General features: G+C 37.9%; 2 protein-coding genes across 2 annotated transcripts in view; one reads left to right on the top strand and one right to left on the bottom strand.

Moving 5' to 3' along the window:
- ZNF277 (zinc finger protein 277) overlaps positions 1-12212 on the top strand; it is a 39802-nt gene extending 27590 nt beyond the window's left edge. The window contains exons 5-12 of the mRNA XM_075274271.1: positions 931-1022; positions 2877-2987; positions 5276-5408; positions 6492-6559; positions 6716-6812; positions 7900-7942; positions 8804-8978; positions 11755-12212. Of these exons, the coding sequence (XP_075130372.1) occupies positions 931-1022; positions 2877-2987; positions 5276-5408; positions 6492-6559; positions 6716-6812; positions 7900-7942; positions 8804-8978; positions 11755-11941 (906 nt within the window). The 3' untranslated portion in view covers positions 11942-12212. The remainder of the gene's footprint in view (positions 1-930; positions 1023-2876; positions 2988-5275; positions 5409-6491; positions 6560-6715; positions 6813-7899; positions 7943-8803; positions 8979-11754) is intronic.
- Positions 12213-13195: 983 nt separating this feature from the next.
- The window catches only part of LOC142203041 (uncharacterized), a 45911-nt gene continuing 45208 nt past the window's right edge, over positions 13196-13898 (bottom strand). The window contains exon 15 of the mRNA XM_075273474.1: positions 13196-13336. Within this exon, the coding sequence (XP_075129575.1) occupies positions 13196-13336 (141 nt within the window). The remainder of the gene's footprint in view (positions 13337-13898) is intronic.

Raw genomic sequence — 13898 nt, 5'->3', positions numbered from 1 at the left:
CAAAAAAAAAAAAAGCACTGCAGGAAAAACTGTGGCAGTAACGCATTGCAGTTCTTATTGCAGTGCCTTATACAGAAAGTTCGCAGAGGTTTCTTCTGTGGGCTTTCTGTTTCAATTACATGTAGGGGAAACCGCCAGTTCTTCTGTTGGTATAATTGTCATGCTGCAATTTCCAAAACTGCACCGGTTTTGGAAATTGCTGCATGTCCACACCATGGTTTTTATCGCAGAGTCATTATGGGAGTCATTAGAATACCATCCACTTTGCTCTGATTTTGCACTGCAGGAAAATCGCAGCATTTACGTCACGTGGCGCCCTGGGCTTAGGCTAAAGCCCAGCGTATTGTCCTGTAGCAAAAAAGCACTGCGGGCAAAACCGCTGTGGAGCGCATTGCAGATCTTCCTGCAGTGCTTTGCAAAGAGAGTTAGCAGAGGTTTCCTCTGCGGACTTTCTGCTTCAATTATACCTATAGGAAAAGTGTTTCCATAGGTATAATTGACATACTGCAATTTCTAAAAACGTGAAAGTTTTTGAAATCACAGCGTGTCCGCACGTAATTTACCACGGAGTGGTGATGGAATTCACTAGAATGCCGTCTACTTTGCTGCGTCTGTAAAACACTGCATTTTTTTCTGTTGCATTTCCACCGCAGGTAAACTATGGGGTTTACGCCACGTGGGGCCCCCAGGCCTTACACTGTAAGTGCTAGAGCTCTTATGACACTGCCATGGTTCAAAATAACACTTGATAAGACTTGATTTCTTTAATAAAATATATTACAAAATTTCTTATGTACACCTGCAGTATTCATTAGTGAAAAGTGTTTTTAGAATTGGAAGTACCCTTTAAGACAGAATCTGTGGAATGTTTTTGGATTTTGATTAAATTATAGCATTAACCTTCATTTATTTTATTGCTGAATTTTGCAGAAAAATATCTTGGAGCAGCAGCACCGCGAAAGATCAGACACAAGTTTTCAAAGATCGTGTATGTTTTGCAGTGAGGAATTTAAAGGAAACAGGTTTGATTTTATTTTATTATGCATCTTGAACTTTCTTACATGGACTCACTTATGCGCTTTGAAAGTCCTCAGTGTTTAAAATTAAAACAGAGCTGAAATAAAAACTTAACCTTTCATTTTGCGATCTAGATCTGCAGTTTATTTGTAAAATAAAAAGCGTTTTCGTAATGAAATAAAAATTGTTCAAATTAGGAGACAAATGGAAAAATCCAAAATAATTAAGTGGCAGATGTCACTAAAATATTGTGATCAGATACTGTTATGATTGGCACCAACGAGTGAAAACAGACATATTTTACCTGTCAAGCATAACGTGTTACCCTCGGTTATATGGTATGATATATATTTATATCCAAGGAAGAAGCAAGAGCAAGATTTTATAGCTGGTGCCAGGTAGAAAAGAAGTAGGAAGTTTAACAATCCATTTTAGATATCAGTCATAATATAGTAGTGTTGTTGGCAACTGTAGTGATGCTACAGTACACTAAGTATGATACCAAACTATAAAAGTATAGTAATGCATTGTCCAATGTAAAGTATTTTGAGTATAAGCAATAAAAATGGTTAGAAGCACTATGTCTAGATATATATATATATTAAATATATATATATATATATATATGTGTGTATAAAAATTTGTTAGTGCTATTAATGAGTTAATAAAGGCACCCATATACCTTTAGCTGTGTTCTGAGTGATTTCTGGGTGTCTCTGGTAGCTCTTGGTATCATCTGCATTTGTTTACATGGGTCAGCTATCTTCTATGTAACTTCCTCCCTAACTCCAAACACCTTACCCTCCCCTCCTTCCTCCCAACCCCCTTCCTACCTCCCTCCCTCCCATACACCCCCTCCCTGTCTCTCTAGCTATCCCACCCTTCCCTACCGACCCAGCCAAACCCCCAACCCCATTATACAGTATACTTACCTTCCTGTGATACTGCGCACTCTCTTCTCCAGCGCTGCTCTGCTCTCTGCAGTGATGATCCACCACTACTGCACATGCATGGAAGTTGCACAGTAGAGGTAGATTATTGGTAGCGGTATGCAGAGTAGCACTTGGAGAAGACAGAGCGCCTTCCGAACCAGTAAGGAAGGAGTATCCGTCCCCCAGGAAGAGGCGTGGAGGGTAAGTATAATGGGGGTGGGAAGTAGTAGTGACGATCCGTTTCCAGAAATGGGGAAATGGATTGTCACTGGATAATCAGAAAATGTCCCTGGAGCGGTCACATGACCGTCCAAGGGATATGGGTAACTATACATTTTTGATAAATTATGTTATTTAGAAAGAAAGAGGGTTTAGAAGAAGTTTAAATTAGTGTAGGGATTTACAGTTATCCTGGACAACCCCTTTAACACTCTCCCATGATAGCCTTTTTTGTTTTTGCATTTTCATTTCTTTACTCCCCACCCTCCATAAGCCAGGTTTATTTATTTTTTTACTTTTCAGTTAATAGCACAGTATGAAGCAAAAAAAACTTCAGAACCGGGTGGAATTAGGAAAAAAAATGCATTTGCGCAATTTCCTTATAGGTTTTGTTTTTACGATGTACACTGTGCAGTAAAAGCAACATGTTACCTATATTGTGCAGGTTGATTTCGTCATAGGAATACCAAATTTGTGTAGTTGTTATTTTTTAATACAAAAATCCATAAAGTTGAAGACTAAAAATTGTCTTTATTTTTAGCACATTTATTTCTACTTGGTGAGTATTAGAGGCTATAAGCTTACATTCTCTCATTCCCGAGGGCAGCCCTATATTCACTGTTACAGCGGATGTGACATGGAATGTAACACTTTAGCTTTTAATTACTTTAGCGTGTTGTTATTAACCTCATCACTAATTTCTTGCAGATCAGTTTTGTTCAATCACATGAATGAGGAGCACTCATTCAATGTTGGACTTCCAGATAATATTGTGTATTGCAATGAATATTTGGATATATTACAGAAGAAGATGGACAGGTACTAATATTATTAGATAAAAAAAGAGAAAAATAGGTGGCACTGCTTGTTCTCAAGATTGTGGTTTTATATTTCTTATGAATGCATAGAACGACCAACATTAGTATGGACTTTCATTATTATTTTTGCCGATGCAGTGGTTGTGCTCAACATCCCATAATATGTTCAAATGTAGCAAAAAAGGAGGGCACTCACCATACGGCACATTTCTTCTAAAACACTGTCCTTTATTAGATATGTTTAAAAGCAACTCCTGGGAGGGAGCGATGACATAGTAGGCAAAGAGGCAACAGCCGTTTCGCGCTCTGCAAAGCGTTTTTATTATTATATTACTTTTGCAAGTAATGGACAGCATTTACCATTATATTCTAAGCCACAATGGCTTTTATGTGACTGTTGCATTAATGAACTGTGATCATTTTAGGCTTAGAATTTTTAAGTTCAATGCTGATTTGTTTCAGTATTTACTTGATTGTAATTGATTTCATATATGGGTGTATGAACTCCTGCACACAGCTATATTTTGGACCATAATGTGGTGCCTGTACCCAGCTATGGACACATACTGGGTACTGAGTCACGCATGTGCCGTTAGAGCCGACGATTACGTTGGGCTCGGAGCCTAGAAGGTGTGTGAAGGATTCTGTCCTTGTATTGGTTATGCTAATTATGGAGGCGGGTTGGATGTTTCCTTTATTAGGCCACATGTCAGCGGTCTCATTCACGGCCAAACATTAGTGCCGAGGGGGAGCGGGGACAAACTAGATGGCTTTTCAAAATACCTGAATATGAACAAATTCTACACCTCTGATAAATAGTTATTTGAAATATAACTTAGAAACGCGTTAGTGTTCTACTTCAGGTCTCTAGTATATCGGTAGGGATCTCCCTTATATTTGAGCAAGATCCTCTGTTAAACCATCAGAGACCAGCTGTAGTGTATCCTGTGCTCCTAGGCAGATTACCCCAAGCTAGGAATCACCCTAATTTAGTTTACAACAAATTGAGGGAAGAATGATACAGTGTTGGATAGTGTTTATCCCTGAGATGCATTAATCATTGCCTTGGAATCTGTGGGGCAGCTTGATGTGAGGCTTCCTTAGAATGTTTAACTAACAAGGGTTTAGACACTATATCCTATACATCATCTAGTTAGGGAGGCAGTGGCTAAATAACAATAGTCTAACAAACTGCAGTGCCTCCTACATAAATGTAAATTTGATGCTTTTATGCACAGGTTCTTTATTAAAGAGCGAATATGTTGTAGCATTTAGAGATTTTAAATTAATCAATAATAAAGTTTAGTGCTTTTAATACTTACCTTTTTGCCTGTGGGTATAGGACTTTCCACTTTTGTTTTGTTCAGATCTGGTTTTATTCCCAGATCATATTGCCAGGATTCAGGAAAATCTGGCATTGATCTATAGGGAGCACCTTCCAAAAGTTGTTGCTAGTGAAAATTCTCAATTTTGCACCAAGGAGGACTTATTTTCATATTATTTTCCCAGAATCCTTAGCAGAGAATGCACGGTCTGAAAAGGCCATAGTCTTCTTAGGGTAATGTCAGACAGAGTAATTTGGACCAGAACCTGAGGCGGAGGCCGCCTCAGGTTCTGGTCCAAAATACGGATAGCTGCAACTGAATTCACGGCACTGCATGGGCTCACCCATAGAACTCTATGGGTGAGTGCAGCAGTTCACGGGTGTCTGCGGAGTCTATGTTGTTGATCAGCAACTTGCGGACTGTAAAATCATTACGGCCGTGTAAGACCAGCCTAAAGCCAGTTTTCTTATGTCCCAGATGAATCCCAAACCCTGTCTATGTGTACAGTGTTATGCTACTTTATCTTGACTTCCAGCAGTACCATATATAGTAGCTGTCATTAAATCCACTGACCTCTGATACATGTCCCTGTCTATAATATAAAATAACATTAACATGAAAAATGGAGAAAACGGGAGATATCAGCATATTGTATCTTGTGACAAGTCATAGTCAGTAGCTGGTGAGATTTACACATTTATTTATAGGCTCACGCCTGTTAACAGATATTCACATTCTGACCTTTGTTGAAAAGGGAAAAAAAACATTTTTCCTAACTCCAGTTGATAAATTTGGCTAAAATGCATCTCTTGGGAGACCATACTCCCCTCTCTGATATGAGTTTGTAAAGTTTTATTGTTTGGTGAATTTTCTGATGTTCCATTTAACGTTTTATAATGTTATGCTGTAACAGGAATAAGGTGTATATATAAAAATGTATTGTTTGTATATTGTGTTTCCTAAGCTTGCAGTGTTTATATTGTGAAAAAACCTTTAGAGATAAAAATACTCTCAAGGATCACATGAGGAAAAAACAACACCGCAGGGTCAATCCCAGGAACCATGAATATGATCGCTTCTACATAATCAACTATTTGGTAAGATTTATTTACATTCCAAAGACACACTGATAGGGAATGTAGCTTGTGAGCCCTATATGGGACAGTGACTGACAATGTCTGTAAAGTGCTGCGGAATATGATGGCGCTATACAAATAAGCTAAATAAATAATATTATTATACATATTACCAACATATTCGCACATTGCTGTACAGATTGTCATCACTCACATTGGTTAAATCTAAAATTAGTGATGTATTTGCTTCAGGCTGTACAGTATTCCGATTTTTTTTTTCTTTCATATCTATCTATCTATCTATCTATCTATCTATCTATCTATCTATCTATCTATCATTAGGTCTGTGCGCTACAGTAGGCTTATGAATAAAACCTGTAGGATGAGCAGCAGAGAAGAGTATGCGGTGCATTGTGCCCATCTCCTCATTAAATATTTTGAGATCCTTCTTCCTTTGAACAGATGAATCTTACATGGTCTGCAAATATTGTTCAAAGGAATTGTGCTGAGAATTCTCTGGAGATTTCTGATCATTAGCGAGTTTACTTGTATCTCAATTGTGGTCGCGCTGAAAAGAGAGCGGGTTCAAACCTCTAGCCAATTATGTCAACTGTGGCTTCCACAGCTAATGTTAGTCTGCAGGGACCGCGTCTTAAAATAACCATTCTTTGAGGAAAGCCGAACGCTTTTACCATGTCTCAGTGATTTCTGTCTTTCATAGAGGATGGCTAGAAGCTAGTTAGACACGCTGCTCCATGCTGAAAATTAATTCAGGAACATTGTATCTTGTAACATAAAGCTAACATGGCATAATGCAATATAGAATTCTTATCAGTAAAACAATGTTCAGGTCTGGCACAGGTAATTTTATTCATTTTTCTCATTTGCCAGTGTAAAGGTCTAACTTGTGTGAAGTAGAGACTTTTCCACTGTGAAAGCCCCTTCCCTTCACCAATTTACTAGAATAAGATAGATTACAATAATGTAAATATTATTTCTGAACGCACTTTGACTTCCTTGCTGTAAGCTGACAAACAGTCCATGCTTAGTTTAGGAGTCCGGAGAAAACATTACGTAATAACTGGCTCTTCTTCTTGTTTATAGGAATTAGGTAAGAGTTGGGAGGAAGTCCAGTCTGAAGATGATCAGGAATTGGGAGACCACAATGACGAGTAGGACGGATTTTATTGTTCTTTTCTTTCATATGGCTAAAACATTTTGTCACTATTTAGTCATTGCTTTTAGATATTTTCTCTGTCACATAAAATTAACAGCGCCTAATGATGACTAAAGTGAATTCTAAAAGATTACATATATTCTGTTTTCAGGGATTGGTCTGACTGGGAAGAGCACCCTGTATCTGCATTTTGTCTATTTTGTGAAAAACAAGCTGACACAACAGAGAAACTTCTCTCTCACATGAAGGTAAGATAGTAATAGACCTATGACGTAACATTATGCACCATGTTGTGAGAACTAACACTACCACTGAATTGCCAGTCATCGCACATATTGCAGGACCACCGTGTGAGGAACCCGATTGCACTTTTTTTCTTATGAAGATGATAATGTTGGTTCCTCATGTGGTGCTGAGATTTGTTGTTCTTGCTATTGCGTGTACATGGTATCCAATTGTTTTAAATGGGTTGTCTGATATTTAAACAAAATTTCTAAAGGCATTAAATGGGAGAAAATAAAAACAAATTGCTTATACTGTTGTACTAAATCTTCTGCCCCTCCAACAACACCGCTCTGGTAGTATCTGCCAGTCATGTTGGCTTGACTGTGTCATTCATCAGACTTGTAAACAGTTAAACACAACTAAGATCTAGATTTGTAGATTTCTTATATATTATTTTATATCTATTAACATTTTGCATCTGCTTAAAAGCATTTAAAGGGACCTATGAATCCCTCATAAAGGAAGTCAGTGTAGTATTGGATAGATGACCTGGATATATTTTGAGCTGGATATAGGTTGTGAAAAAGTCAATTCTGCCAAATTTTCTCTGGCTTTTTGAATCCTTACCAAGCGGCATAGCAATTGCTGTTCTGCAGTTATAATGGCACCATACCCGCTGGTCAATTCTGGTTGCGCCTCGTTCACAGGGGTCTGCTATATCCCAGAGCTGTTTAGTGAAGACCAGCTGCCATACACTGCACACAGAAAGCAAAGGCAAATCTGCCTTTTAATGTCCTGTGTTTCTGCTACTATGCTTCTTTCCTTCTGCTCATTCCTATCCCTTCTCTCTCCATAGACTTCTATAGACATGTGTAATCTGAAGCATGTGATTTGCAGTCTGTCTCAAGATGGATTTTATAGCAAAATTCAGTTTACAAGAGGGGAGAGAGAGCAGGGAAAAAGCCTACATACATGAAAGTTTGTCAACTTAGTGACCATTTAAGCTCAGTGTCATATTGGGTGAGAGATAGTAGTAATTGGATGTGCACCTTAAACTAATAAAGGTACAGAGAACTATGACCTGAAGTGTCTGCTTTTGTCTCTGCTTAGGTCTGTCACCATTTTGATCTTCACAAAATAAAAACAGATTTGGGTGAGTAACAAGAAGTACTGTATGTCTGAAGTTAGTTGAATATATTTATAGGGAGCACTGACAATAACATTTTAGATCTAGTAAAATTTAAGTTATTTAGCACAGCTTAAGGCCCTTTCACATGACTGGCTGTGTTCAGCCCAAAAAACACAGTACATGTGACTGTTGCATTTTCAGGGCCAACTGTGGCTCATCTGAACTGATGTAACAGTATAAGATTTATGATGCCGTGAGCTCTTGAACAACTGTGGCTGTATAGTCCGGTACCGAAATCTGCATTTGAATATGGAATTTAGTGCCACAGTCGTTCAGGAACTCGCAGCTTCATAAATTACTATGAACCCCTCCTTTCAGTTCAGACGAAGTACGGCCAACAAGGGTACCGTGTTACTCAGACCGAACATGGCCTTCTGAATACGTCCTTAAGTTAATATCCAGCCTTTCAGCAGTATGTTAATCAATCCGGCATTCTGTGCACCCACTGGTCATCTATTTGGTCCCAGTCCAAATTTCAGTGTAGGTCTTGATCTAAGATTGATGGCAGTTTACTGATGCTAGCTAGAGATTATCTAGGTCTAAAGCTGGAACATATTTCATAGGTGCAAGCCCACAAAAAAATCAATACATATTTGATACTAAGTCATTCTAAAGGAAAGAAAGAAAATTGCTCTAGTTCTTGTAGCGGAAATGTACAGGAGAATTCAAGGAGAACTGAAAGAGCTGACAAGTTCTACTAAATGCAATGTGATGAATGCATTCAATTTACATTGATATCGTTTGTGACTGCTCTTGATACGCTTAACTGACTTCTAGCAATACAAGCACTGTTTTCACTGACTTGTATTGTTTTGTGCTTGACAGGACTGAAGTTTTATCAGCAAGTCAAATTAGTGAATTTTATTAGAAGGCAAATCCATCAGTGTCGATGTCATGGCTGTCAAGAGAAGTTTCAGTCAAAACCAGAATTAATAACTCACATGGAAAAAGACAACCATATAGGCATTCTTCCAGCGAGATCAATTTGGGATCAACCTCAGTAAGAATCTAACATTTGGTATTGTCATGTATTAAAGTTGACCTGTCATGACTACATCTTATTTGCTGCTTCTGGCTGTTCTTGCACTTGAGTTGATGAATCCTATTGGTGTTAAACCAGTGGCAAAATGCAGCTCTTCATCTTTTTTGTACAAGATCCATCATAATAAGTCATACATACCAAACTTTGGTACCAATGATAAGTACAACTTGTCCTGCAAATAAAGATCCCTTACGTATCTCCATCAACAAAACAGTAGAGAAGTTAGGCATCACAATACAGTGACCTCATTTTCAAAAAGTGACATTTTATTTGTAAAAGTGGTAACACATAATAAATTTAACCACTATAAGACTGAGGCTCCACATTGCAGAAAAGCAGTGGGCTTTTTTTGTTGCAGGTTTTGTTGCGGTTTTTTGAGCCAAAGACTGGAGTGGATTTAACAGAAAGAAGAAGTATAAGTATTTCCTATATGTTCCCCATTCATCATGAAGCTTTGGCTTAAAAAAAAAAAAAAAAGAAAGAAAGCAAAATCTGTAACCAGAAAGCTGCGTTTCCACAATGTGGGGCTTCAGCCTAAATATGGTATCGCTATAATCGTAATGACCCGTCCAGACAAAATTGCCATGTCGTTTTTAATGCGGAGTGAATGATTTAACAACATTTAAAAAAATATGATAGAATTGTGGGGTTTTCACATGGACCCCCAATCAATTTTGGAAGACAGTGAAGAAATATATGAAAAAAGTTGCAAACTATTCACGTACAAACTACCCTGAGTGTCCTTAAAGTGTTAAGAGAGGGGGGAAGTCATGCTTTCATTGGAATACTGATCAATCAGAGAAAACAATTTCCCTGGAATATGTAGCTGAATTCCAAGCAGAAGTCTGCTACCAACTACAGACACACATGGGAAACATCTGGATGAGTTACGCATATGTTTAGTAAGCATGCGATCCTAGGCAATGTTTTCCCACATTTCTAGTGACCTTCCAAAAAATGAGCAAAGATTTGCTGATAAATCCTCATCTTGTAGTTGATCCTGGCTCCTAGAATCATGTCTGTTCAGTGTTTAATGTATTGCAGTAAAGAAACACAAAATATTCAGTAGTCAGATAACAGCAATTTTTCCTAAGTTGGCAGCTATTTTTTTTTTCACGGTAACACCAAAGGAGGCGCTAACTACATAAAAATCTCCTTAGAGCCCCTAACAGTAAACTTGTCTAGTTATGCAATATTTTCAGAGAAAAGCGATGGATCACTGCATACCTGGACAAATTTATCTTCAACACTTCTACGGCTAAGGTGACAATTCCATTCTTACAGCCCATAGTTCTCCTTCATTATAGGAAGAGAACAAAGGGATCTAAACATCGCTGGAATGACTGATGCAGATGGCTCCACCTCAGTCTGCATTCAATCCAATCTAAAAAAAAAAAAAAAAAAACATGATGGAGAGTTTTTTGTCATGTTTTTTTCTTTTCATACGGAATAGAAGATCTGCAAGCAGTCATTCCAGCACCATTTTGGTCCGTTGCTCTGTTCCTATGACAGATAAGAATACCAGACTGTACAAACAGTAATGGGAATGGGGATTTAGCTTAAGAAAGAAGGTCAGATCTTCTCCGGTAAATTCTATAATAACAACCATTACCATGATCATATTTAAAGGTGTTGGATAGATTTCATTTTAAACTAATTGAAAATAATGAAATTTCCCATCCTGAACCTTGTTTAGTATTCTTCTCCCTGATTTCCTAACTGTTATGGTAATGAAAGTGTTATACTCTCTGTGCAATTTCTGTGATGGCATCAACAAACTGTTGTGTGACCTCCACCTTTATGCACTTGTCCTTTATGAGCTGTCTCCTATTTGAAGGCCCATGCTTGGTTCACACCAGGATTATGGCTTCCAATTTTACAAAAGTCATGACCGATTTATTATGATTCCTTTTATAATCGATTATAACTTTCAATTTCAACTTTCAAGCTTACTACTCCAGCTGTCAAAGTGTAATAGAAACCTGAATGCCCCCTCCCCTCCTGATAATACTCGTCTATGGACAAGTACTGTGAGCAGAGGGAGGGGGGGCGTTCCTCCTCACTCTCACAGTACAGCGCAATAGGCGCTGCTGTGGAGAAGGATATTTCTGACAGACTGTCAGGAACGCCCTTCTGACTGTAAAGAGCTACGTTACCGGGACCGATAGCTCTTTACCCGGGGCACAGATCGGGAAAGCCAATAGTGCGCTGAATTCAGCACGCTGTGGGCTTTCCAGCAGTATATAGAAAGGTCCTCTTTAAGCATTTAATTATGCCAAAATCTTTCCTGAATTTTAATAGCGTGAACATGGCTTTAGTCTGTTGCTACTACCTTGGAAACACAGTATTTTAATTGATGTAGGTCGTATATATATATTTGGAAAGCAAGATTTTAAGTTTCAAATATATTTTCAAAACATTTCATATTTACTGAATCTTGAAGTGGCAACAAACTAAACAGTTACATAACTTTTCAGTATATATTTACAATTTATAGATTGGGATTTCTATTTTTTAATATATTTATTTTAGTTGTAAATGGTGTATAACTCCGTCTCAGTGATGTAGTATTACCTACTAGCAATTCTTAGACATTGAACGTTTGGAACTGCCAACACTATTGCTTTTGTGGTGTTGGGCGTGGTAGTGTAGCATATAGCAATAGTGTATTAAATACCAATAAAAACAGTTTATTAATCCTAGCATGGTGCTAACATTTCCCTCTATTGTGCAGGTACTACTTTCCCACCTATGAAAATGATTCTCTGCTGTGCACATTATCTGACAGTGAGGAGGAGTTAACTGCACAAGACCAGAATGAAGAGATCCCAGTTTTTGGGGAAGATCTCTCAAGCCTTGAAGCATTAAAGAAAGGCAGCATATTAAACCAACTTGTACGTGACAGTACCCTGAGGACCTAGATATGGAGTATGATGTGGAATTCTCATATTTGACATATGAGGAGGATAGAGCTGTGAAAAGAACAAAGTGTTATACAATGGAACAAAAAGACATTTCAGGTGTTCTGCTTCAGACAGAGTTCTCTTTATTTCAGATTTCACTTACTCCTGTATAATGAAGGCTGCATGCTGTGTAGATGTCAGCTGTTTGGGCACATCACAGGGGAATACAGTTTTCATAGCTGTTATATTACAAGTCACCTAATTAAACAAATGAATTCAGTCCTCTCAATACACTTGTATCATTGCTGCACAAGCATGACCGTAGACAGATTTCCATTCTTAGCAAAAATTGACTCTAATTTTCTAATGTGTCAGGAATGCTACAAGAGGGTATGCCCTGTTCTTCTATGAATTAATCATCTCCCATTCATTAGTGCATGAAACTAACCCAAGCAGTGCTAGCTTAAGTTTTTTTTTGGGGTGGATATGTGAAATAAAAGGACCTATTGCCCTCCATAAACCTTTGTAAGAGTAGATGACAAGTACAATTACTAGCCTTTAAAACCATTGCTATGTAACACTACCGCACATCATCATTTCTGGAACATTTGATTCTGAGCATATTTTTAAGGGTGCCTGTCACATTGAGTATGTTGTGCGATCTGCACCAGATTGATATGTAGTTTTGTGGGAAAAGATTCAGCATCACTTGTTATGTATTGGCTGAAAATTCTGCTAATTTTGGGCTGAGGTGTCAAGTGGGAGGTCCTACTCAGTGATTGACACGTTCTGTGCATTAATGGGTATACAGAGACAACTGTCAATCACTGAATGGAACAAACCAGTGGAACTGTAAGCCCAGAATTAAGTCAGGTTGAAATTATAGACATTATTCCTGATAGTAATGGATTAGAATATAGATATAAATAATAGTAAGCATACGTTTTTTTTTTGGTCCTATTTTCCAATGTACTGTAATTTCAAAGATGGTCAAGTTAATTATTATAATTATTACTAATTATTAGAGATGAGCGAGTAGTTTTCGATCGAGTACTAATACTACTCCTATTCCCAGTAAATATTCGTGACTCTCCTTTAGTCGAATAGTGGTTTCCCCTGAAACGAGCATTTTTTCCCATAGACTATAATAAAATTCGATATTCGATAGAGTAGTCGAATATTGAGGCTCTACTCGAAACGAATATCGAATCTCGAATATTTCACTGTTCGCTCATCTCTACTAATTATGTTAGTTTCTTTGCATTCATGTCTTCAGTGACCAAGCTTAATGTTGGAAGAATGAGGAGTGGGTTTGCCAAGGGCTATTTGCTGGATAGATGAACCAAACTGAAGTGAACTTAGTGTCTCTGCTAGGTCTTTTACATCAGGGCTAATGTTCACAAAAACACATGCCTAAAAAAGAAAGAAATATAACAGTCAGATGTTATGATTATATATATATATATATATATATATATATATATATATATATATATATACACACACACACAGAGTCACTGGTGTTGTCCATACCAGAGCCTGCCTCCATATGAAGAAATAAATTAGTCTGTTAGTACCCAGTGTAGGGGGTGGAGTCTGATACATTATATTACAGGTAAGCAGTGTTGATACAGCTGCTCACAGCTGTTTAGTGACAGTCGATATATGGTCTAATCCTCTGACAGGTTACCAGTCGTTCTTTAGTTGATGCCTTAACAGGACTTTACCTTCAATGTGTAGTACTTAGTGCTCCTCTAAGGAATCCCGCATAGCTCCGGGATGAAATGCATTTAGGGACAAGTTAGAGCTTTCCACAGGGATTGTCAGGGACTGCCCTTGAAAGAGCAGGGGCTGATGATTTCCTGTTATGACCGTGTATTCAACATATGTACCCTCCAAATGGTAAGACTGTTCTTCTTTTAACTTTCTTTTCCTGGATGATATACAGAGTTTAATTGCTCTATATCTGGACTTT

Source organism: Leptodactylus fuscus, chromosome 5 (assembly GCF_031893055.1).
Source record: "Leptodactylus fuscus isolate aLepFus1 chromosome 5, aLepFus1.hap2, whole genome shotgun sequence".
NCBI classification, from domain to species: Eukaryota; Metazoa; Chordata; class Amphibia; order Anura; family Leptodactylidae; genus Leptodactylus; species Leptodactylus fuscus.
Note: the sequence above shows the minus strand (reverse complement) of the source record. Positions and strands in the feature narration are given on the sequence as shown.